The 24,558-nt window shown below is 38.3% G+C and overlaps 1 protein-coding gene across 1 annotated transcript in view; it reads left to right on the top strand.

Moving 5' to 3' along the window:
• Positions 1-13,361, top strand: part of LOC134794107 (acyl-CoA Delta-9 desaturase-like) — a 29,867-nt gene extending 16,506 nt beyond the window's left edge. Inside the window, exons 4-5 of the mRNA XM_063765817.1 lie at positions 2,056-2,261; positions 12,284-13,361. Of these exons, the coding sequence (XP_063621887.1) occupies positions 2,056-2,261; positions 12,284-12,782 (705 nt within the window). The 3' untranslated portion in view covers positions 12,783-13,361. The remainder of the gene's footprint in view (positions 1-2,055; positions 2,262-12,283) is intronic.
• Positions 13,362-24,558: the final 11,197 nt, after the last annotated feature.

The raw sequence follows: 24,558 nt of genomic DNA, 5'->3' as shown, positions 1-24,558 counted from the left end.
CCTCTTAACTTAACCGAGATGAGACACGTCACGTTTTCAGCCGTTCGTTATTTTATCACCACGCGCCCACCACGCTTGACCCCTCGACAATTAATCGACTGACGTGTCTTCAATCACAACGTACATTTCCTTCCATGTGAGAGACACGCCGAAAGGTCGCTCGAATGTTATCTGTGTGATTGTCATGTAATATGTGTTTTACACATGACTTTTATAATTAAGTAAGGTCAATACGGGGAAATGTGGCATACGGTCAAGTGTGGCTGGCCTCTACCTGGGACCTTTACACATTGATTAGGGTTTATTGCGGCATTTGCGTCATATATTTACTACTTGCTTTTAGTGGCAAATGTATGAACTCGCACTAAACACTAATTAATGTGTAAACAGGCCAAAATATGAAGGCCAGCCACACTTAACCCGCAGCCACACTTACCCGTATTCACCTTAGTAGCTTTGTAGTGTTGCCACATGGTCACAAAAGTTACATTTTTGGTGACTTTAACCCTCGTCTGTGACTTGTAGGTTTAGCCGCACTTGGTCGGTTTTTTTTAATATATTATAATGAAAGGACAAAAATATGACTTTAGCAAAAAAAGAGGCTAGGTACTTCTGTACCTACTTCGGCATTAGGAATCAGAATCAGAATCGGCATTAGGGATAAGGAGAAAGCGGGACCCTAGAACGATTTAATTTTTTTATTGTCTAATTACCTGAGGCGCTTCATTGGGGACCTAAGAATGCCTATCTAATTCTCAATTATGTTAATTTAATCTAATCTGTTATGTTAATTTAATTTGTTATCGGTGGATGACTGTTGATTATCATAAAATTTATATGTTTTGACATTGTAATTTATAATTAGTAGGTATATAATTACCTCTCTTGGCGATGATGTCTTTAATGCGGTTTTTACAACTTTGATTATACATTTCGCTCCCTTCAATTGTGAACGTGAATAAAAACATTAGAAATAGGTATTTACTAGGTATTTTTTAGTATTTAAAAAATGGGTTGGGGGAATGGGTTTTTATTTTTTCACATTAATTGTAGACGTATTAGTGAATCTTATGTTGAAAATAACCTAATTTCAACAATTATTTTAATATCTCCGATTTAGAGACACATCTGACACAACAACACACAAGTTCCTACAAAGTTCCTAATATATACCTAATAACCTAAATCAAACATTGAAAACACCTACAAAATCGTAACAATTATTTATGGTAGGTATGCACCTTGATTACGACAAAAACTGCAATATTGAACAACGTTGAGTAACTTTAGCGGAAGCATGCAACCGCTTATGAATTCGTTTATTTACAAACATTACACAGCTTGTACACTGTTCCGGTGTGCGAGCGAGCGCTGTCTCGGTCACACACCGAGGTTTCCGTAGCAATGTGATTACGGGAACTACTAAACAGTTTCGTAAAGATTGTTTGGCTTAGGCACTCCTTCGTAGACAAACGTGAATTAAGGATGACTCACGTTAGACCTGGCCGTGACTGGGCCGGAGCTCCCGGAGCTTACTTTTCTATGACATGACGGGCGATCACGTGATGCTTTCCATGCGCCGGAAGCTCCGGCCCGGACACGGCCCGGTCTAACGTGTCATCCTTTACTTCGCATTTTACGTTACACTGCTCGTGTCCGAACGAAACCGAACTTTTTACAAACACCGAAATCGAAGATTCCATTTTGCTATAGTTCCTGCCGAGCGTCCATAATTTATATGCCGAAACCTTCCAAAACGGAAACCGAAATTTCGTTCGGACACAACCAAAGGCGGCTGGGCTGACTTGAAAAATTATTTATTTGTTCAAAAGGGTTCACACAGTTGTCATAAAGTCAAAATCGGATGATGGGAACTTATAACCTACATTTATTGCTTAGTTTGTATTTTTATGACCTACACTTATATAGTTTGATATTTTTAAGCTATTCTCTCGAAAAGCACTAATTTATAAAATGTAACTGCTAATGAATGCCCTAAAACGTCATACTGTTTTCTAATGGTTCTTTTAGTTAAAGATTATATAATTGTTCCAGGATTCTGTGCTGGACTGGGCGCGTGACCACCGCATGCACCACAAGTATTCCGAGACCGACGCCGACCCCCACAACGCCACTCGTGGCTTCTTCTTCTCGCACGTTGGCTGGCTATTGGTGCGAAAGCATCCGCAGATCAAGGCCAAGGGACACACCATTGACATGAGCGACTTACTGGCCGATCCCGTGCTGCGCTTCCAGAAGAAGTAAGTAATGTGTCTGTCTTCTTCTCGCACGTAGGCTGGCTATTGGTGCGAAAGCATCCGCAGATCAAGTCCAAGGGACACACCATTGACATGAGCGACTTACTGGCCGATCCCGTGCTGCGCTTCCAGAAGAAGTAAGTAATGTGTCTGTCTTCTTCTCGCACGTTGGCTGGCTATTGGTGCGAAAGCATCCGCAGATTAAACCGAAAGGTCACACCATTGTTATGAGCGACTTACTGGCCGATCCCGTGCTGCGCGTCCAGAAAAAGTAATTGTCTATCTTCTTCTCGCCTATAGGCTGGCTATTGGTGCGAAAGCATCCGCAGATCAAGGCAAGGCAAGGGTCACACCATTGACATGAGCGACTTACTGGCCGATCCCGTGCTGCGCGTCCAGAAAAAGTAAGTAATTGTCTATCTTCTTCTCGCCTATAGGCTGGCTATTGGTGCGAAAGCATCCGCAGATCAAGGCAAGGCAAGGGTCACACCATTGACATGAGCGACTTACTGGCCGATCCCGTGCTGCGCGTCCAGAAAAAGTAAGTAATTGTCTATCTTCTTCTCGCCTATAGGCTGGCTATTGGTGCGAAAGCATCCGCAGATCAAGGCAAGGCAAGGGTCACACCATTGACATGAGCGACTTACTGGCCGATCCCGTGCTGCGCGTCCAGAAAAAGTAAGTAATTGTCTATCTTCTTCTCGCCTATAGGCTGGCTATTGGTGCGAAAGCATCCGCAGATCAAGGCAAGGCAAGGGTCACACCATTGACATGAGCGACTTACTGGCCGATCCCGTGCTGCGCTTCCAGAAGAAGTAAGTAATGTGTCTGTCTTCTTCTCGCACGTTGGCTGGCTATTGGTGCGAAAGCATCCGCAGATCAAGGCAAGGCAAGGGTCACACCATTGACATGAGCGACTTAGGTACTGGCCGATCCCGTGCTGCGCTTCCAGAAGAAGTAAGTAATGTGTCTCTCTTTTTTGTTACACCTTGTAGATACCTTGTAGATACCTACCTATAAATAGTAATTCTATAAAAATAATTACCAATTCATGATTGACGGGGTAATCGTAACAAACATACCTACAAAAACATAGTCTAATTGATATCCTCCTGCTTTTGTTTTTTTTAAGTCGGCTTAACGTAAATTACTCAAATAATGTAGCCTTGGCTAAAATCATCAATATTTAAGTATAGTCAATACAATATATCATGCCATTCTCGTAGCTTTAAAGGATAGGTAAACAATTAGGCACCTAAACAATATTTTGATGCCTAGTCATAATTGAATGGCAGGTAAATTAATTCTGAATATCACATTTTCCATACAAAACATTTTTGTTTTAACACAACGCTAATAGGTTCTAATTAGTTGTTGGATCCTAATTGTTTCGGATACGAGAGTAAAACCGTAATTATATATGTAGTATTAATAATAATGACTCACGAGAATATAAATTCGATGTTTTTACAAGTTTTTATTTAACTTCCAATAGGTATGTACGAGACAAATAAATATAGCAAGCTAAATTCGGTTCAAAGATCTTTAAAACACTTTCCCTTATTCGATTCAGTTGAAACTTCAATATACACGGTGGCTAAAAAATAACTGCATTCCCGTTGGGATTATACTGAACAACTTTTACTAATAGGACCAACCCCGAAACCGCGAAATAAATTCACTCCTTTAGAAAATGGACCAGCCAAAATGTATGAAACAGCCAAATTTATTTTTTGCGATTTCGGGGTTGGTGATAATGCAAATACTTAAGGTGTAGAGTAAAGCAAGTGTCCTTGGATGTCTGTATCGATTGGTTTTGATTTGCGCGCCATCTCTGTATTTATTCAAGAGTTAAGATCCATAGCGCTATTGCGACTATTGTTGAACAGTCGCGCGGCTCAATGAACAGATGGCGCTTATACAGGTAAGATAATATAAATAAATGTGAAATAAAATAAAATGTTTCTGTTCCACATCGACTGCTGATCTAACAACTAGAGTCAGACCAAGATAAGTCTGCATCGATTGTTATAGCATACGCAGTGCAAGTGTTATTTTAAATGTCAAACTTTTATGAAATAAATTATGACGTATAAAATAACACTTGCTCTGCATGCTATCGAAATCGTTGCAGACTTCCCTAGGTCAACTCTATACATGGTATAAAAAATCTATGGGCCCTGGAAGTACCTTTTAAATCTTTATAATATACTTGGTCAAGCAGATCTTGTCAGTAGAAAAAGGCGGCAAATTTGAAAAATGTAGGCGCGAAGGGATATCGTCCCATAGAAAATTTGAATTTCGCGCCTTTTTTTACTGACAAGATTTGCTTGACCGTCTATACTTAGCTTATTTTACGTAAAGGAAACATTCTTTTATTTAATTTTGCTGTAGGTATTAGTAAAACTGTATTCAGTTTTTTTTTTATGTTAAAAAGGTACTAATTGTACCTAAATTGAGCTATCTCAACATTTCAAGGTAGATTCCCTTCGGAGCCCATATTTTATTCGGCTCTGTAGGTATAAGCGACCGATGAGAATAATACTATTCCCATTTGTCCCCTATATCAGGCATGGTCAGTGGCGGATTTGCCCTAAAGCCTGGGCCTATGATATGATAGGTGCTGAGAAAGGGGCGGCTAGTATAGTCACGCTCCGTGATTGTTGATCCATTTAGGGATCTAGCTAAATTGGACATGTACGTATTGAATAAGCAATTTAGTTATAGTAGGAGATCCCACATATGGTCGACCTTCACCAATCTGTCTGACGGATGAAACTATGAAAATATGAAAGAAAATCTGTTCCAGAACATAAATAAATAGGGTTGCCTAAAGAAATATGGTCAAGGCAATTTTTAATAATTTTTTGAAAAAAAAATTTTTTCGGCAAATTTCACCGATTTGTCTGACGAACGAAATAAGTTTCAATGGAAAGTATACAACTTGTACAACATAAATCATCTAGGTTGCCTATCTTTTTCCGGTCACTATTATGTGGTTGCCGTGTTTAAAGAGGTGATTTTATATCGATAATTGCACTCATCTGTCTGATGCTTGAATTATACATCAAAATGATGGTAATTTTATTGCAAATACAATGGTATAGTAACAGCACCAGTCATGGGACATTTAAGAGGAAATTTGGAGTATTTATGATATTTCCCTTGTACATGTAAATGGTCTTCCGCTTAGCGTGTTAAAAGATGAAAGTCCTATCCGCCTTTCATGTTTTAGGCGTGTTGTATCAAAGATACTGCAATGAGTTTCCACATAATTAACAAATTAAAACTATGCTTTTTTTCTCAAGTCATGGACACCAAAGCTCCAGTAATGGGCCCCCGGTAATGGACGTGGATCCAGTAATGGGCCCCCTATAATGGACATTGCTCTATCAGTATAAAATTTTGAAATGGGGAATAAGTTATGGCAAAAAAATAAATTTTTGGTATAAGCTTTTATCGCTGAATGTATTTTTCTTTCCACAGCCAATTATTATTGTATTAGATTCATCGAGACAATTGTAATATACCCAAACACAATTAGTTAGGGTTTATTGCGATAAAGTTCCCATGGCCACCTCTTGTCTCCATCATCAGATCAAGTCCATGTTATCATAATATTGCATTATCATCCGATTTGCATACTAATTACGTACTTACACAAAATTTCAACTGAATCGGAAATCGATAAGTAGCTCAATTCAGCTACCAAGATTTGACCCACACTAACTAACAAGGCAAGTTAAATAAAAGTTTGGAAAAACGATATTAATTTATCCTAAGTCCGAGAATACTCCCTGGTTGACATATTTCGTAACTACATTTTACTTCTGTATTGTTTAAAACATGAAATTATGGCATGGCAAGCATCATTATGTCAATTGTCCCATCATAGGAGGTATGCAGTTTTACAGCTCCTATAATGGGATTGGGCCAAATACCACTATTTTTTTCACAGTCACAACATAGTGTGTTGTATACCTTATCTCATGGTAAATGCAATTAACAAAACACATTCTAGTTTTCATCAAGTATTCATTAATTAAAATTTAATAAATTAACTCACCTCTCTTAGCGAAGTTGTTAAGAATTTTTAGTGATATTTTTTTTCAGTGGCACGACAACTTTTGGGTTGACGCACATTTCTTAAAAAATAACCGAATTTAATAAAAATTCAAATATAATCAGCTCTAGGACTCTTATTTATGATAAAAATATATCCAGTGTTTATAAACTACTTTTATATACTTATTTTAGAGGAATTGTGTTTTTTTGTCCCATTACTGGTTCCGTGTCCATTATAGGGTATACTACTATATAGGGTTGCTTGCGAAAATCCGGTCACAAATAAATAAGGGTTACCAGGCTTTTAATTAAAATAAGAAGGGAAACTTTTAGCGATAACTCATAAACGGCTTAGCTGACCAAGTTTGTTTTAATTTTATTTGATTGAGTTTTAAGCACTATTTTCATGATTTTTTCCATATTTTTTGGACAGATGGTTCAAAAGTTAGAAGGAAAAACCTTTTTTTTTCTTTCTAAACGATTATTTTCGAAATGATTCACTTTATCAAGAAACGTTGTTTAAAGACCCCTATTTATTTTGAAAGGCCTATCCAACGACACCCCACACTATGAGGTTGAAACGGTAAAAAATTTGTCACACACATTTTGTTTCTTTCAAAGCGATTATTTCCGAAAATATTCACTTTATCAAAAAATGTTCTACTAAAACCCGTATTCATTTTGAAAGACCTTTCTAAGAATATCCCACACTATAGGGTTACCACGAAAAAAAAATCCTCACGTACATTTTATTTCTTTCGAGGCGATTATTTCCTAAAATATTCACTTTATCAAAAAATGTTTCCTAAAAAACCGTATTTATTTCAAAAGAACTATCCAACGACATGTCACATTACAGGGTTGAAGCGAAAAAAATGGTCACATACATTTTTTTCTTTTTTTTCGATTGATACCTACGTTGTAAGATGTCATTTGATATGAATTTTAAAATAAATAGACATTTTTTGATAAAGTGAATATTTTAGGAAATAATCGCCTCGAAAGAAACAAAATAATGTTAGGATTTTTTTTTCGTATCAACCCTATGGTGTGGGATGTTGTTGGAAAGGTATTTCAAAATTAATAGGGGTCTCAAAAGATCATTTTTTGATAAAGTGAATATTTTCGGATATAATCGCTTTGAAAGAAACAAAATGTGTGTGACAATTTTTTTATTGATTCAACCTCACAGTGTGGGATGTCGTTGGATAGGCCTTTCAAAATAAATAGGGGTCTTTAAACAACATTTCTTGATAAAGTGAATCATTTCGGAAATAATAGTTTAGAAAGAAAAAAAAAGGTTTTTCCTTCTAGCTTTTGAACCACCTGTCCAAAAAATATGAAAAAAATCTTGAAAATAGTGCTTAAAAAACTCAATCAAATAAAATTAAAACAAACTTGATCAGTTAAGCCGTTTATGAGTTATCGCTAAAAGTCTTCCCTTCTTATTTTAATTAAAAGCCTGGCAACCCTATACCATTGTATTTGCAATAAAATTACCATCATTTTGATGTATAATTCAAGCGTCAGACAGATGAGTGCAATTATAGATATAAAATCACCTCTTTAAACACGGCAACCACATAATAGTGACCGGAAAAAGATAGGCAACGTAGATGATTTATGTTGTACAAGTTGTATACTTTCCATTGAAACTTATTTCGTTCGTCAGACAAATCGCTGAAATTTGCCTAAAAAATTTTTTTTCAAAAATTTATTAAAAATAGCCTTGACCATATTTCTTTAGGCAACCCTATTTATTTATGTTCTGGAACATATTTTCTTTCATATTTTCATAGTTTCATCCGCCAGACAGATTAGTGAAGGTCGACCATATATGTGGGATCTTAGACCATTAGGAGCCTAAATGGCTCAACAATCACAAAGCGTGACTGTACTTACTTCAGGGCCTGGGGCCTAGGGCGATCATGACTGCAAATTCGCCACTGGGCATGGAAAGGCAATTAATAAAATAAAAAACCGGGCAAGTGCGAGTCGGACTCGCGCACGAAGGGTTCCGTACCATAATGCAAAAAAAAAACGAAAAAAAAAAGCAAAAAAAAACGGTCACCCATCCAAGTACTGACCACTCCCGACGTTGCTTAACTTTGGTCAAAAATCACGTTTGTTGTATGGAAGCCCCATTTAAATCTTTATTTTATTCTGTTTTTAGTATTTGTTGTTATAGCGGCAACAGAAATACATCATCTGTGAAAATTTCAACTGTCTAGCTATCACGGTTCGTGAGATACAGCCTGGTGACAGACAGACGGATGGACAGACGGACGGACGGACGGACGGACAGCGAAGTCTTAGTAATAGATAGGGTCCCGTTTTACCCTTTGGGTACGGAACCCTAAAAAGTTCCTAGTGTTCAGAATTACACATAATAAAAGCAGTTTGAAAAAATATTTAATAATGTCATTTTTGCATTACCTAGCAGAACCATTAAAATAAAAACCAACATCTCGGTTTTCTTTGTGTAATTTTGAATTTTGAACACTAATTATGTTATATTTGGAATAATACAAATAAACCAGTTTTCATCGTTTATTTATTTCGACGACGACGGCCGGGGGGCGTATGTTTTCACTGTTTTCAGCGGCTAGTTTTCTTTTTCTTGGTGGCGCAGATGTTTTCTTCCTCTCTTTCTCATGAATGGCTTCTTTTATGTAGGCTGGGTCTCTAATATGATATGATCTGAACTGATTTTAATCCGCAATTGAGAGGGCCATGAGATGATATTTCTTGCAACTTGTCAAAGAACTGGTCCACATTTGCAATCCTCCTGCCATATTTTGTTTCATGGCCACTGAAATTATAGAAAATTATTAATAAAAAAGCAACACATTAATTAAACCTACCTTTTAGAAATAAACTTATAGAAATATTTCATACAAATACAGTTTCACATGTATATCGCTTCACTGGGAGAAGGGAGTCAAGGCACATCTTAAGCCCCGTCTCCATATCGTGATATGGAGAGGAGGCTTTAGAGATCACAAAAACTTAAAGGTTCTCACCGGCCATATTCTATACAGAGTGAGGAAGAAAAATGTATTAAGTAGTTTGTAAGTAATAGGTTCCCTTTTTTCAGAGAAGGTTACAAAATCAAAGCCAAGTCAAATCCTTTATAATTTCAGGATTTTCTACACAGCACAGAACTTGGCACCCATATAGATCTCAATTATTTTGTCTGCGAGTTAAAAACGACAGTCATATTTTTAATATTGGACTTGGCTCTCATTTCACATTTATGTTATTGTTGGGATACAATTATTCACTTATTTTGAACCATTTAAATATATCTAAAGACCCATACGGGCATTACACTAAGAATGGTGCTGTTCAGCGGTGTCACTCACAAATTATCGCCCGTGTAAGGCCAGTCTTTAGATATATGTCAATGTTTTGAACCCATGTAATAAATATAAAATAAAATCTTTACTTACTGTTCAGGGCCAGTAGGTATATTTTCATGTGTTATATTAAAATCATTTCCTTCAGTGTCTTCACTCAAATAGTCTACATAAGCAGAAAAAGATCTGTAACAATGAAAAATATAAACAAGCCGTAATTAAACAAGTAACCATCATGCTCCATTATGTGTCCGACTCCATGTATGACAAACCAAAACATGTTTGTAATTTGACTTATTTACAATTTCCTGCTTAAAACAAGTCAACTCAATTAAATTACAGATAGATATTGGGACTGAAGGTATTTACATAGCCACCAGACACGGACCTATTTCACAAAATCATTTACTTGTATTACTTAAAACAAACTGCTTAGGGCCGGTACAGACGGACTGCAACACAACTGCAACTTGTATGGAAACTGCATGCTGACATTGCATTTGGCGTGCAGTTCATACACAAATTGCAGTTAGGTTGCAGTCCATCTGTATCTGCCTTACAGAAATTTTTAACTGCTGACCGACTTATTGACTACAGACACTATGGTACCTAATGCAATTTATTATCATTTGTAAGTAACAACAGAAGAAACGCACTGAAAACTTCAAATATGAACATATTACGGTTCATGACATACTGCTTTCATTCACATGGACAGATGGACAGACAAAATAGACAGCGGAGGCTTACTAGTATGGTTCCAATTGTATCCATGCTGTAAGGAATTTGTTAAATATTGACATGTGGGTAAGGTATGATGATCTGCGGGTACCACCAGTTTGGTTCTAGCTAGCAAGCCAGCATAAAAGCAGGCTAAGCTGGCTGTGAGGTAAAATTAAACATAAGTACCTACTTAATATTATTACTCATCCAAATAAAACTTACGGTTCAGGTTGATTTCTGGTTTCTTTAGCAGATTGACACACTTCACTGTCAATTTGGTCATGTGGATCAGGTGGCCTGGAAGAAGAATAAAGTGTAGTTGAGCTATACTATAAAGATTCCATGCAATTAACGAGATCATTAGATTCTTATTTCGTTAGGCAAGACATAAGGATGACAAGGAAATTCTTCTTTTGTACCTTGTTATTGATCAGTAAACGTCAAACTTCTATGAAAATATGACGTAATTATAAATAGCACTTGCACTAGTTGCACTGCGTTGGCTATGAAAATCGCTGCAGACTTTTTTTGGTCTAATTCTATGAAACGTGGCCTGCTAGACTAAACCCCTAGTATGCGGCCTGTTAAAACTGATCATTGAAAGTAACCTTGATAATCAAAACAATACTCTCACGCACGGATCCATGTCACGAGAGGTAAAAGTATGTTATTGTAGGTAGGTACTTACTGTGCAGCAGCTTTGTAACGACATTCCGGAGCATGTTTGCTTTCGTTTTCGCTTCAATCTCACTGATGCACTAGATTTTCGTCCCTTCTTGTTCCCCATTCTAAGGGATATTCAAACAAAGTACGTACGCACACGTGCGTTAGTACGAAACGACTTGCATCACACAAAACACTAAGTTCAATAACAAATAACAACAAGTAACAGGAATAAAACAATAAGGAATACACGCTAACTCATACGGAATCGTGGAACGATAGACAACACAATGTCAAGCAAGATTGACAAGTTTTCTCAATATCCAAACAACAAACAACGAACCAGTCTGGCAACAGTGCAAAGCGCTCGTGGCGATTTCGAACAATGCACGAACTTGCAACGTCGCTTTCTTTGCTACAAAATGCTTTATCTAGAATCTAAAACTTTTTAAAATCAAAGTATGTTCAAATCCATGTAATTTACTAAATTAATTTAGATCATTTTTTATTTTATTTTTGAATAATTTAAGCATTATATTAGATTTTTCTTTAAAAGAGTACACTCTATTCTATGTCATGGTATAGATTCGTGTAATAATTTTATCCTTACGCTACAAAAGCGCCTGCGCAATATGACAGAGCAATCGTAGTCCGACGAATAATCGTAGGCACTAGGTGGTTTTGGGTCTACAACCCCTATTACAACTATTTGGAAGAAAACTGTTATACTAGAAAATAGACAAAGGTCTTACAAGTAAGTTAAAAAAAAATGCTGTCGTAAAATTCTGTCCGGATGGAATAAAATGCATATAAGTATTTATTAAAACTAGTTATGAAATGTACTTTCTAGACTTCATTATAACAGACAGACACATAACGATTACAATATCCAATACTTGAGTGTATTTTCGACAGGAATAATCACTTTCCAGACCTCCATATGCCATAATATGACCAAACTATTTCGACAAAGACACCTCTTTTTTACGGTTTTGCCCACCCCTTCACCTTAATGCAATATTATGGTACCATCGAGCTGATTTGATGATGGGCACATGAGGTAGCCATATGATTTTTGTGATAAAACAACGCTACTTAATTGTATTTTGATTTGTTACAATTGTCTCGAGATGTTGCCTGTTAAAGGAAAAGTACAGTCAGCGATAAAAGCTTGTTACAAAAATTATTTTTTTGACAAAAAACTCATTTTTTCAGATACTACCTGACCCTGATGCCGCTTTTCTGCTTCATCCTACCCACATACATCCCCACTCTCTGGGGCGAGTCTCTGTGGAATGCCTACTTCGTCTGCGCCATCTTCCGCTACTGTTATGTCCTGAACGTCACCTGGTTGGTCAACTCGGCCGCCCACAAGTGGGGAGACCGTCCCTACGACAAGAACATCAACCCCGTCGAAACCAAGCCTGTGTCTCTGGTCGTTTTTGGCGAAGGATTCCATAATTACCATCACACTTTCCCTTGGGACTATAAAACTGCTGAGTTGGGAGGCTATTCTCTCAATCTTTCTAAGCTCTTCATTGATACTATGTCTAAAATCGGATGGGCGTATGATCTTAAGTCAGTTTCCCCTGATATTGTCGAGAAGCGAGTGAAGAGAACCGGTGATGGTAGCCACCATTCTTGGGGATGGGACGACGCGCCGGCGGACCAGAAGGTGGCGGCGACTATTGTCAACCCCGACAAGACTGAATGAACTGATTACATCGGTTGACATACGAGAAGTCTCTATTGTGATGTGAAGATTAGCTTAGTATAGGTGTATCTGCTGTTTAGCACCATTTAACTATAAAAATCATATGTTTTTTCATCAACGCGGCCGATACGTTTTGGCCCTATTTCGACTCCTTCATTAATTTCATTATGTAACACTGAAATATTTTAAAATTGACCATTTAGAAAGGCATCACGACTACAAATATTTAAGTAAATTTAAAAAATCTCCATATACCTATGCACCTATCGGTTGGCATTTGTTTTTATGCTGTATATGCATTTGTTTTTATACATAGTTAAATAGTGTTAGTATGACTCACGATACTTTAAATGTTTTTAAAATAGTGTAGAGTCGCTGTTTACACTTTGCTATTAATTATTGTGACGAGTTGTGATAACTATTTTGTCGATAATATTTAGTTTATTTATTTAGGATTAGGAGTTACCAAATATTAATTAACATATTTAACATTGAATGTATAATTTATCTGCACGTAACATTGATAGCTGTGAAAACATTAGTTTTAGGTATTATGCTCAATAAATACGTTCTGAAAGATCTATATTTATCATTAATTTTATTTTCTTAGGACTACTTTGGGGTCATCCATAAATTACGTCACACGCATTTCAAGATTTTTTGACCCCCCCCCCCATCCTTGTCAAGGTTGTACAAAAAGTAAAAGAGTATAAATACCTAACGCGGCAATCTTGTGAAACTGATCTGTCAGTTTACATTACACCATCTAATTCTGGATACCACTTTGCTTATAAAGAAAACATTTCCGTTTCCGCGAAGGTCTCTTTCGGCTTGTGCAAAAATGCTTTCGTATGTCCGAATGTTCTCAGCAGAAGCGGTATCATGGTCGCATTTTTATCACCTGTCATGCCATGCGTCACTTTCGCACTTACATATTTGTTAGAACGTGACAGGCATGGTGACAAATGATAAAGAGCCGACCATCTTAGCCCTACAGGTCGCATTTCTTCAGTTTGCGCTGCTGATACTATTAATATCGTTAACCCGCTCAACCACGCCAGCCAACAGACGCCCTAAGGGCCGATACAGTCGGACTGCAACCCAACTTCAATTTGTATGGGGATTGCACGCCAACTGCAACGTCGGCTTCCAGTCCACCCTAAATCTGAACCGGGAGGCGGGATCTATAAATCATCATTGACCGTAAGCACGCGTGGCTCACTTCGCGATTTCGTCGCTTTGCAACAGGTAGCTACAAGTACATCCGTTCCACACCAATTTTGGTGGCTAGCCATAAGCCGCGCTTGGCGCTGTCGCCACCTAGCGGCCATATCTGTCCTGATCGTAACAGACGCGTTTTGTTAGAGAGTGAGTCTTCTGTACCTAGTACTAATATTTATTCTGTGCCGTAAGTAGTTGTTTTTATTTACAAATATATTCCAGTAACGATCTGTTTTACTGATATTATTGCACGTGACGTGTTTGTTTTATTAAGCGTCGCACAGTGTTCGATTTCCCTCAAAAAATTTCCCTATGCTGTTAATTGCATAAATCAATCAAGGAATGCATTTGAAATGCAAGACTAGAACACCCAGAAGTCTATTTCAAATACTTTTTTTAATAAAAAATAAATTATATTTCATGACCTTGACATCGAAAAATTACTAAATAAATTCTACAAAAGTATCTGATGAAGAAGTCGCTTTTTAATCAATGTAGTTCGATAAAGAAGCCTTTGGCGCATATTTTCTAGTTCTTAGTTTTGGAATTTACCCTCTGGTTATCGAGTAATTCATATAAATACAGATTTTTTATTTCATTTTTTTCTCCTGAAAAACTCGAAAGTGCGACTTGTAACTAGCACTGAAAGATGGCTCTTAACTAGGTCAACCACTGGTAAAAAAATCACGTTCCACTATCGCGGCGTTTGGGAGTTATCGAATTTAAAAATACAGTGTTAGGGTTGACCCTCAACTTGACCTTTAATTTTTAGTCAGAATTAATTCAAAATTTTCCTCTATTACAAAACTGTATATTGTTTAGACATACTCCAGGTACATAAATAAAAATACAGGAACACTGGATTGACGGGGGCAAAAGTGCACCAGTGCTAGTGATTAATTAAAAATCGACTAATCGTAAAAAACAATTTTATCCATCATTATCAAAATGGCTAAGTTTGAATACATTTAATTGTGTGCAAACCTCTTTCATTTATACTTACAAAAATCGTCCAGTAGGATTAGTCTACCAGAAGCAGTTCGTGAACTTCTGAAGCCGATTCATGAAGAAAACTTACAAGAAGAAGTCGATGATGAAGATCTAGCTAATGATGGATCTTCGTTAATAGACGGTGATGAAAATCCATCCCATGTTGACGACTGCACGTTAGTTCTCGAAAATGAAAATGATTTGTATGAGCCACAAAATACATAAAATCTGAGACCAACTTGCGAAAAGAAACTATAACTTGACTTCTGAATTTCTTTCTTTCTTTTCTGAATTTAATGACTTTATTGTTTAACAAAGTGCACTGCACTTAAAAGTTTCTGCGTGGCCCAATGGTTGACTGGTAGATAATGCCTTTTGGCAAGTCTGCCATTTGTAATTTCTTGTATTGTGCAATAAAGGTTAAATAAATAAATATAAATAAAGTTTCATATGTTGTTCCTTAATTTAATTTAATCAGATTTTTTAATTACTCCGACCTTTCATATTTGTTTGACCTTTAAGTAACAACCCTAAAAAGTATAATTTGACCTTTATACGTAACTCCCAAACGCCGCGATAGTGGAACGTGATTTTTTTACCAGTGGTAGACCTAGTTAAGAGCCATCTTTCAGTGCTAGTTACAAGTCGCACTTTTGAGTTTTTCAGGAGAAAAAAAATGAAATAAAAAATCTGTATTTATATGAATAACTCGGTAAGCAGAGGGTAAATTCCAAAACTAAGAACTAGAAAATATGCGCCAAAGGCTTCTTTATCGAACTACATTGATTAAAAAGCGACTTCTTCATCAGATACTTTTGTAGAATTTATTTAGTAATTTTTCGATGTCAAGCTCATGAAATATAATTTATTTTTTATAAAAAAAAATATTTGAAATAGACTTCTGGGTGTTCTAGTCTTGCATTTCAAATGCATTCCTTGATTGATTTATGCAATAAACAGCATAGGGAAATTTTTTGAGGGAAATCGAACACTGTGCGTCGGTGTAACAACACTGCGGGGCTCTCTCTCTATCTCGGAAACCTATTTTTAATCTTATACAGGAGGTAAATGTTTTTAAATAATTTATTATTAAGAGGAAAGGGGACAAAATCACGAGACCGCTGATTTTCCTCTCTGGATATTAACATCATAGTTATCCGTACTTTTGACGCTGACTATTCAGGTTTATCATCCGTACTACGGGCAAATAATACCCGAAAAGAAGACAGAAAATGTGTACCCACTGCGATTGTAGCCGCCGTCACAGATTAATAAATAGTTACTACGTAACAGATACTTCATTCCCAAACAAAAGCGAAAATACCTACGCTATAATAGCCTACAAAACCTTAATAATAATACCTGCTGCCCAGGACAAGAAGAAATGTACCATAAGTACGCGCACAAAGAGTCGAGACTGTATTGCCCGCCGTGCGAGTCACGTGCTAACGCGTCATCGTAAGAATGCGCTAGGGTTGTAGGCATCTACCTATGATAATTATTGTAATAAAACGAATGTTGCGGATCAATAATTTTGACATTGGAAATATCTTTTCGTTCGCTCCAGTATACGGTCCGATTTCACGAAAAAGTGCGATCCCCTTATATCTCGGAAAGTTGTGAAGATATGATATTAAAAAATAGGCTCAAAAGACGCATAATCACGAGAGCTGTAAGGTGCAAAAATAATTATTCGAGAAAGTCAAAAACAAAAAAAGTTATGGTCGAAATAGTGAAAATAAAATTATTTTTTTTCCGAATTTTTGATTTTGGTGCTCGATAATTTGGAAACGAAGAATGATATCAAAAATTTGAGAAAAACGGCTCTGGACAATTTAGTCAGCTACAATTTGAGCCTAAAACAAAGACGATCGGGTTAAGGGTTTGCCATGTAGCCTAACCTTAAAATAGTCAAAAAGTCAGAACGACATTTTTCACAGGACATTTATGACTTCATGTTCAGGGAGAGGGAGAGGGAGAGGGAGAGGGAGAGGGAGAGGGAGAGGGAGAGGGAGAGGGAGAGGGAGAGGGAGAGGGAGAGGGAGAGGGAGAGGGAGAGGGAGAGGGAGAGGGAGAGGGAGAGGGAGAGGGAGAGGGAGAGGGAGAGGGAGAGGGAGAGGGAGAGGGAGAGGGAGAGGGAGAGGGAGAGGGAGAGGGAGAGGGAGAGGGAGAGGGAGAGGGAGAGGGAGAGGGAGAGGGAGAGGGAGAGGGAGAGGGAGAGGGAGAGGGAGAGGGAGAGGGAGAGGGAGAGGGAGAGGGAGAGGGAGAGGGAGAGGGAGAGGGAGAGGGAGAGGGAGAGGGAGAGGGAGAGGGAGAGGGAGAGGGAGAGGGAGAGGGAGAGGGAGAGGGAGAGGGAGAGGGAGAGGGAGAGGGAGAGGGAGAGGGAGAGGGAGAGGGAGAGGGAGAGGGAGAGGGAGAGGGAGAGGGAGAGGGAGAGGGAGAGGGAGAGGGAGAGGGAGAGGGAGAGGGAGAGGGAGAGGGAGAGGGAGAGGGAGAGGGAGAGGGAGAGGGAGAGGGAGAGGGAGAGGGAGAGGGAGAGGGAGAGGGAGAGGGAGAGGGAGAGGGAGAGGGAGAGGGAGAGGGAGAGGGAGAGGGAGAGGGAGAGGGAGAGGGAGAGGGAGAGGGAGAGGGAGAGGGAGAGGGAGAGGGAGAGGGAGAGGGAGAGGGAGAGGGAGAGGGAGAGGGAGAGGGAGAGGGAGAGGGAGAGGGAGAGGGACTTATACAGAGAAACATAAAAAAGAAAAAGTGCCACGAAATGGTCTCACCTCAGCATGTTGTCATCTCTCGTCGCGTCAAACTGCTGTCAAGAAAATTTCATATCTTGCAGCAAATGGGCCGCTGCCGATCACCACTTCTCGAGTTGACTACGGATTTGTCGTGTAATAATTTTCTTGTACTTTGAACATTAATATATCCTGCTTATTCATCGAAAAATGAAATATGTACCTATACTTATGCGCCACGGCGACAATTATTCAAACTTGGATACGCGTGTGGAAATTTTGCAATTTGTTTGTTCACATGCGTTATGTCCAGGATACTTGTGTTAGTCTAAGAATAAAATAATTATCATTCAACGTTGTAATTTTATTTTGTAACTTTTTCCTTATCCAGACTTTCTCGTCGCTCAGCGACAATATTTTTTCGAATTCCGTAGATTCATTTCCAATGTGCTCGATAGTCGTGTGAGGCACGAAATCTGTGAATTTTTTTTATTAGTCAATCAAATATGTTTTAGTTTCATATAATGATTTATATTTTTTTCCCTTCTCGGAATTCTCTGTTATTAAATTTTATAGTTGTAAATATCCTAAATTGCGTAAATAATTTTAATAAATACTCAGGAGCAAAGCAACGGAAAATCAACGGTTTTTAAAGTTGTAATACGGTGCTACCAGGCCGATTAATTATTACGTCGTCAAAATTATTTAAAAATACTTTTTCTAACCCTTCAATATAATTCTTAAACGTTTCAGGTGGGACCTTTAGCCCGCCATAAAAAGATGAATCTTTATTATAGGCTTTTTCCTTTGTTTTTTGACTTTCACACCCATTTACTGCGCAATAATTACGTGGTTTCGGCATTTCGAAGCGTAAGCGCGGGAAACGTGCGGTGAGAGCGTTCAGGCGGGCGTTCGGCGGCCCTCTGTCGGTTGTATCGTCGACGATACGCCGAGCGGTAGGCATATAGCGCGTGGCCTTGAGCGTGTGACGGAGGCCTGCCGCCGTGCAGGTCAGGATCTCGACGACTCAAATAAAAAGCTTCGATTTGAAGTAAACTATTATAATTTTCCAAAGTTACTGGTTTACAAGGGTTCCTTGATTAAACGGTTAGATGTAGAAGTGGTGTGGTTATTGTATGGAGGCGGATGAAAAAGTGATTTGCATAATTTGAAAGTACAAAATGGTGGTTTAGATTTAGATGCCTCTAATTGGCCGCGATACAGGGTATGTGGAGCGCTCCTATTGGTGCTTTAGAAAAAGCTTCCAAATACTAGCCGAGCCCGACGGCTGCGTTACTACTGCATTAGGTTTATACAAATAAAGGTTGCGTTCGCAAAAGCGATTAACAGGCAATATAATATGGTTGGAGAGCCGGCCGCAATATTTCGTACCGACATGACATCACGATGAAATGCACAATGGTTTCCCATAAATATGCCTTTACCCATCTGATACTGAAGCACCGGAAGTGGCCTTCTTTTTCGTACTTTCGGCAAGTTCCACAGTGGCAGACTATCAAATTCGGACTTAGCATTACTTTTATCGAAAACCATTGTACATTTCATCGCGGTATCAAGTCGGTTCGTAATTTTGCAGTCGGCTCTTTTACCACAGTAAAGGATGACTCGCGCTAAAACAGTATAGGCCGCGTAGCCAACATGCCAATCGCTTACGCTCCGTAGCGATCGAAACGCAACTGTCACTGTTGCATTATACTCGTATGGAAGAGTGATAGAGAGACACAAAGCGTTTCGTTGTCGAAGCGATAGCGATTGTCACCTTGACAAGGCCGGCAGTTACGAGGCGTCGGACACTACGTTTTCTATGATGGGTTAATCGGACTTATGGTGATCACGTGATGCTTTCTATAGAAAACGAAGTGTCGGACGCCTCGGCCCAGACCCGGCCGTTATGTCTACTGGTAATATCGTACTTCTTTCCCATCACGGAACAATGGTGTTCCGGACCTTTGGGAGGCGTGCGCGGAGCCGAAGCCAACACGTAGAGGCCCTAGTGCGTAAAAAACCGGACGCCTGCCTAATAAAAATATCGTACTTATTATTACAGGTCACTTAATTTTCCATAATCGATATTATGATAAACAGGCCAATTAGAACGTACACTGGTATCAGAATGACATCGAACTGTTGGCATTCAGTTATCGAGCCTTTCGCTCATACTTCCGTGCGCACAATAACTAAACGAGGCGAGACACTAAATAACATGATTAAAATATCATTCTTATATCAGTGTACATTCGAATCGGCCAGCTTGTCTAATTTGGAATATAATCCCTAATAAGCAGGAAGTAACGAGGGCGTAGGAAAACATCCTTCAAGTCAGCTACCTGTAAACAATAAACATAGTTACGTAAATTGCTTGTCTATCAACGAATATTAAATACCTAACTATACCTACCTGCCTTTCAATTATATTTATTTTAATATATACGTATACATAAGTTGAAAATGTAGGTAAGAACTGATGGACATCGGCTCTATAGGTACGAGTTCTGCCCTTCTAAGCTAAAAGGCGGTATCTCAAAAACAAAATGGATTTTTAATATTAGTAGGGACAGGTTGGTAAATGTAATATTTAAGGTTTACCGGAGCCCAGACCACTTCAACTATTAGACGGAACACAAGACAATCCACAAATAAGCGCTCCCGTACTAATTTAGTATGGAAGCACGACTGCTTATATCAGCTGCGTCCATAATTTCGACGTAGGTTTTCGTGTAAATTAAAAATATTAGGTAACAAAAATTTACCTTTGGGGATAACAGAACTCGCTTATTATAGTATAAAAAATAAAAATAAAATGCATTTATTTCAGACAAACATAGTCCATATTGTATAACATGGTGTTAAATATACAATTTACATGTAAAATTGTTCCTATGCTTTTTGTAAGCGCTTCAATGCGGTGTCTGTGTATTCCACGTGTATTCTGTGCACAGGAGACTTTCAGACTAATCGGCAAACTAGAGGTAAATAATGTTCGGCTTTTACGACAAGTGAATGGTGATAAATAATTAAAATGATCGAGCGATTAAACCTAAACGAAGTAATTTACTCTCCTTAAATATTCAGGGGAAAGCGCTTACTTTACGCAGATCACTTTAAAATTATCAATGTATTTTCTTCCCTATTTCAATTACCTTCAGGTATAAATTTAAATGCTTTGAGACCGACCTCGGAGCATCACGGAGGATTGTTACTCCGCGGCATCGAGGAGCACGCTAGAGGATACCGCGGCGGTAGGCGCCGGCATGCCGCGGCATCCCCCGGCATGCGCTGAGGCCTCCCGATTGCGCTGGAGTAGCGCAGGGACGACAGGGGAGAACTCGTGCACACTAGTCACTAATCCCTTGTGATAGAGTACACGCGGCGGCATGCCGCGGCATCCCCCGGCCTGCGCCGAAGTGCTCCCTGGTGCGCCAGCCGCCAGCGCTCGGACTGGCGGGCGCTCGCGGTATGGCGGGGGATTTTACCTCGCCGGTGTGCGCTGCGCGGCGTAAATCCTCCTCGGTGACCTGCGCTGCGCTCCGCCGGTTTGCGCTGGCCTTAAAGGTAGCGTTCTGATTACCAATGTGCTAAAGAGAATTTTCAAATATTGCAAAGTACCCATGAAATGTCTTTGAGTATTTAGTTGCTCTAAGTGGAATGTTCTCGGTATTTTTTCTGCACTTTTATTGTCAAACCTTCTGACAGTTAGTTTCGATTTCTATGACACTTGAAATAGACGCCAATGACTAATGAGTGACGTGAATGAATGAATGAAGAGGTAAATGTTAAATGAAACAGTCGTCAACAGTTAAGAACATTGACTGGAGTAATAAATCCTAATCTGAACGAAAACTTTTTAAGTGGAAACTTGCATGAGAATTTTCTTATGAAAGTTTCCAAATATTCTCGGAAATTTGAGAATATTCTGCAACTTGCACATACCAAATACCAAATTTTATAAAAATACTGCAGTAAATGCCTAATTTAATATGTACCTATCGATAAAATGACCTTTTTTAACGTATCTTGCAGCAATGCAGCGTACTCGGAAATACTACACCATCATTACTGCTGCAGTGTTGCAGTGCGACATGATTGCCGACTGCATTACTGCCGCTAATGTCAAAATCAATTGCCGCATTACAGCTCGGCCACGACATTGAGCGACTTGCGACGGCGGCAGCGACAACCATAGGTGGGAACAAAAGGTCCGATAGCTGAGTCTCGCTCCAATCTATGGTTATCGCTGCCGCCGTCGCAAGTCGCTCAATGTCGTGGCCGAGCCGTTACTGCAGCAGTAGGTAATGGTGGTGTAGTCTCTATTCGAACAGTACGTAAATATATGGCGCTACACAATGTTCCCAACTGCATTTGCAGTTGTGCCTCCGAATAACTCTCGCCGGCGACCATACCTACAGCCGTGGGACGGTACAGGACCGCGCGCGACCGCTGCCCGTCGCAACTCGCCGCTGTGCGACATGATCAACTCACTCAACGGGCTCCTGCGCACGAATCCACAAGTGGATATTTTCATGGATAAGTGGCCTAAACTAATGTCCAGGTGCCTCGCTTATAGTGAGGGTGAATGAACGTGTGATATAATAGGTGATGAATGGAAAACTTGTAATGTGAGATTTTATTGTTATAATTGTATAATTTTTAATGATGTTATGATGTGGTTAATTTTTTTAAATTCTATTGATATAATTGTATAAGTAGTAGCAAGTGTAATTGGTATAAGTACTGTAACCGTTCTTGTGATATTAATAATAAATAAATAAAATAAATGGCAAATTCGTACCTACAATATTTATAATTTAGATAGATTTATATTATAATATCCAAAGTTAAAGTCTAAACTTTATATAATATTACCTACTACTGAGTCTCCTTGATACGAAGATTGCGCCTTTCAACACTCCTTCAAACTTTTAACTTTGAAGATTTGATTGTAGGCAGGTGATATTATTCTCAGGTAAATTATTATATAATTGAATCATATCAACTTTTAACTAAGTATGATTAACAGGCTAAATATATCTTGTGTAATACGAGTAGAAAACACTCTATAGCGGGACTTAATCGCGTATAAAAGGGCTTAAATATAATTTACAATACAATAAAAAAGGTCATAATGAAGGTTATATAAACGTTATCAGGACCACGAAAAAAATCATAACAATCATTTATTGTCGTGTGCGAATTAATTAAGCTTTATACGTGATTATTTGATTAAGTCTCGTTTTAATTAATAGTAATGACCCATAGAGACATAAATAGGTACCTAAGTAATCTCTGTCCCTGAAGACCTTTAATTACAGGACATGTACACATTACGTAACGCAAATCAGGCATTTATCTATACGGGAATTATTATGACTTTACATGAATTCAGTCTTAAAAAAGCACTTGTTAAAAATATTCAAAAACATCACAGAACCTTCTTGTTACGAGTATGTCGCACTCATCCAAATTATCATGAACAAGTATTATGATGGCCTCTGGTTCGTAATTTCAATTAGGCTACTGTGTGCCCTCTATGGTTGCCGCAATTTCATCGCCGTCATCACTCAATTACATTTACGAGGGTGCTTCCTAGAAAAAAAATTAAGTTTGCTTTTGTTTTAAAGAGTATGAAAATATTTTATTTGGAAGGAAATGCCGCTTTTAGATAAATTAATCAGTTAAAGTTTAAGTTTTCAGAATTTCTAGGATTCTGATTTTGCAATTAGTGTAGAAGTAGATTAGGTACGATTTTTTGTGGAATGTTATACTCTGTAGTCGAACGGATAATAAGCACAAAATAAATGCTCAACTAATTAAGAACAATAATGAATAATAATTAAGATATTAGAGTTTTAATGTTCGTGGAAGGCATCCTAGGGGACTAGTCAAGTGATAGAAAACACCAATCAATACTTAAATAATGTATAGAAATGATCACGTGACTTTTCTTTCGCACATGTCATCCCGATACATTTTTTACTTTTGAATTGACGTTTGTTGATAAAGGAATGTCATTTTGTCTACGGGCCCCTGTTATGGTGGCAAGCCAACTTTGTCAGTCGAAAAACGCACAAGATTTAAAATTTATATTCGTGCCTACATTTTTCAAATCTGCCGCCTTTTTTTACTGACAATGCTGCCAGAGTGTAGCTTTCTGCTAGCTACCAGAGAAAGGCTAAAATGACAGTTGTCATTTGTTAACAGCAAGAAGTAATTATACATTATTTCCTTTTTGATTGGCGTTACCGATTGATATATATGCATTCGGCCTCCATTCGGCATATATGTGGGCCACGCCGTACTAACAAAATAAATAACGTGTAAAGATAGGGCTTAATATAAAAATTGCGTAGGTACCTACGTTCTTAGCATTGACCGCATCTCTACCCAGTTTAAATTTGGAAATTATTGCGAGGAAATACGGTAAGCAATGAAAATAACAATAGGTACTATTTCTCGAAACGGGCTAAAAGTAAAATAAGGATCAAAAAGGGTATTTAAGGCCCTGAACACAATAGGAAGATAAATAATTAAAATTGATTTAATTAATAATAATTACTATTATAGTCTTTGATGTGCTCGTTTCAGAGATTCATCTAGCGACTGAAATATTTATATTTTCATTCCAAATTAGTTTCTTCAACAAAGGCAACGACAAATATAGCAAAGGATATTCTTGATTTCAAGGCCAAAATTTCTTGTTCCCTCATAATAAATCTTTCATATCTTTATCAAATATTTTGAACCCAATTCAGGTCTCATCGTGCTCTAAATATAGCCAGCAACGCGTACTTGCGAAAAACTAAACGAAATCATCCTGTAGAGCT

The sequence above is a fragment of the Cydia splendana genome, chromosome 1 (assembly GCF_910591565.1).
Source record: "Cydia splendana chromosome 1, ilCydSple1.2, whole genome shotgun sequence".
NCBI lineage: Eukaryota > Metazoa > Arthropoda > Insecta > Lepidoptera > Tortricidae > Cydia > Cydia splendana.
This window is presented reverse-complemented; position numbering and strand designations above follow the sequence as displayed.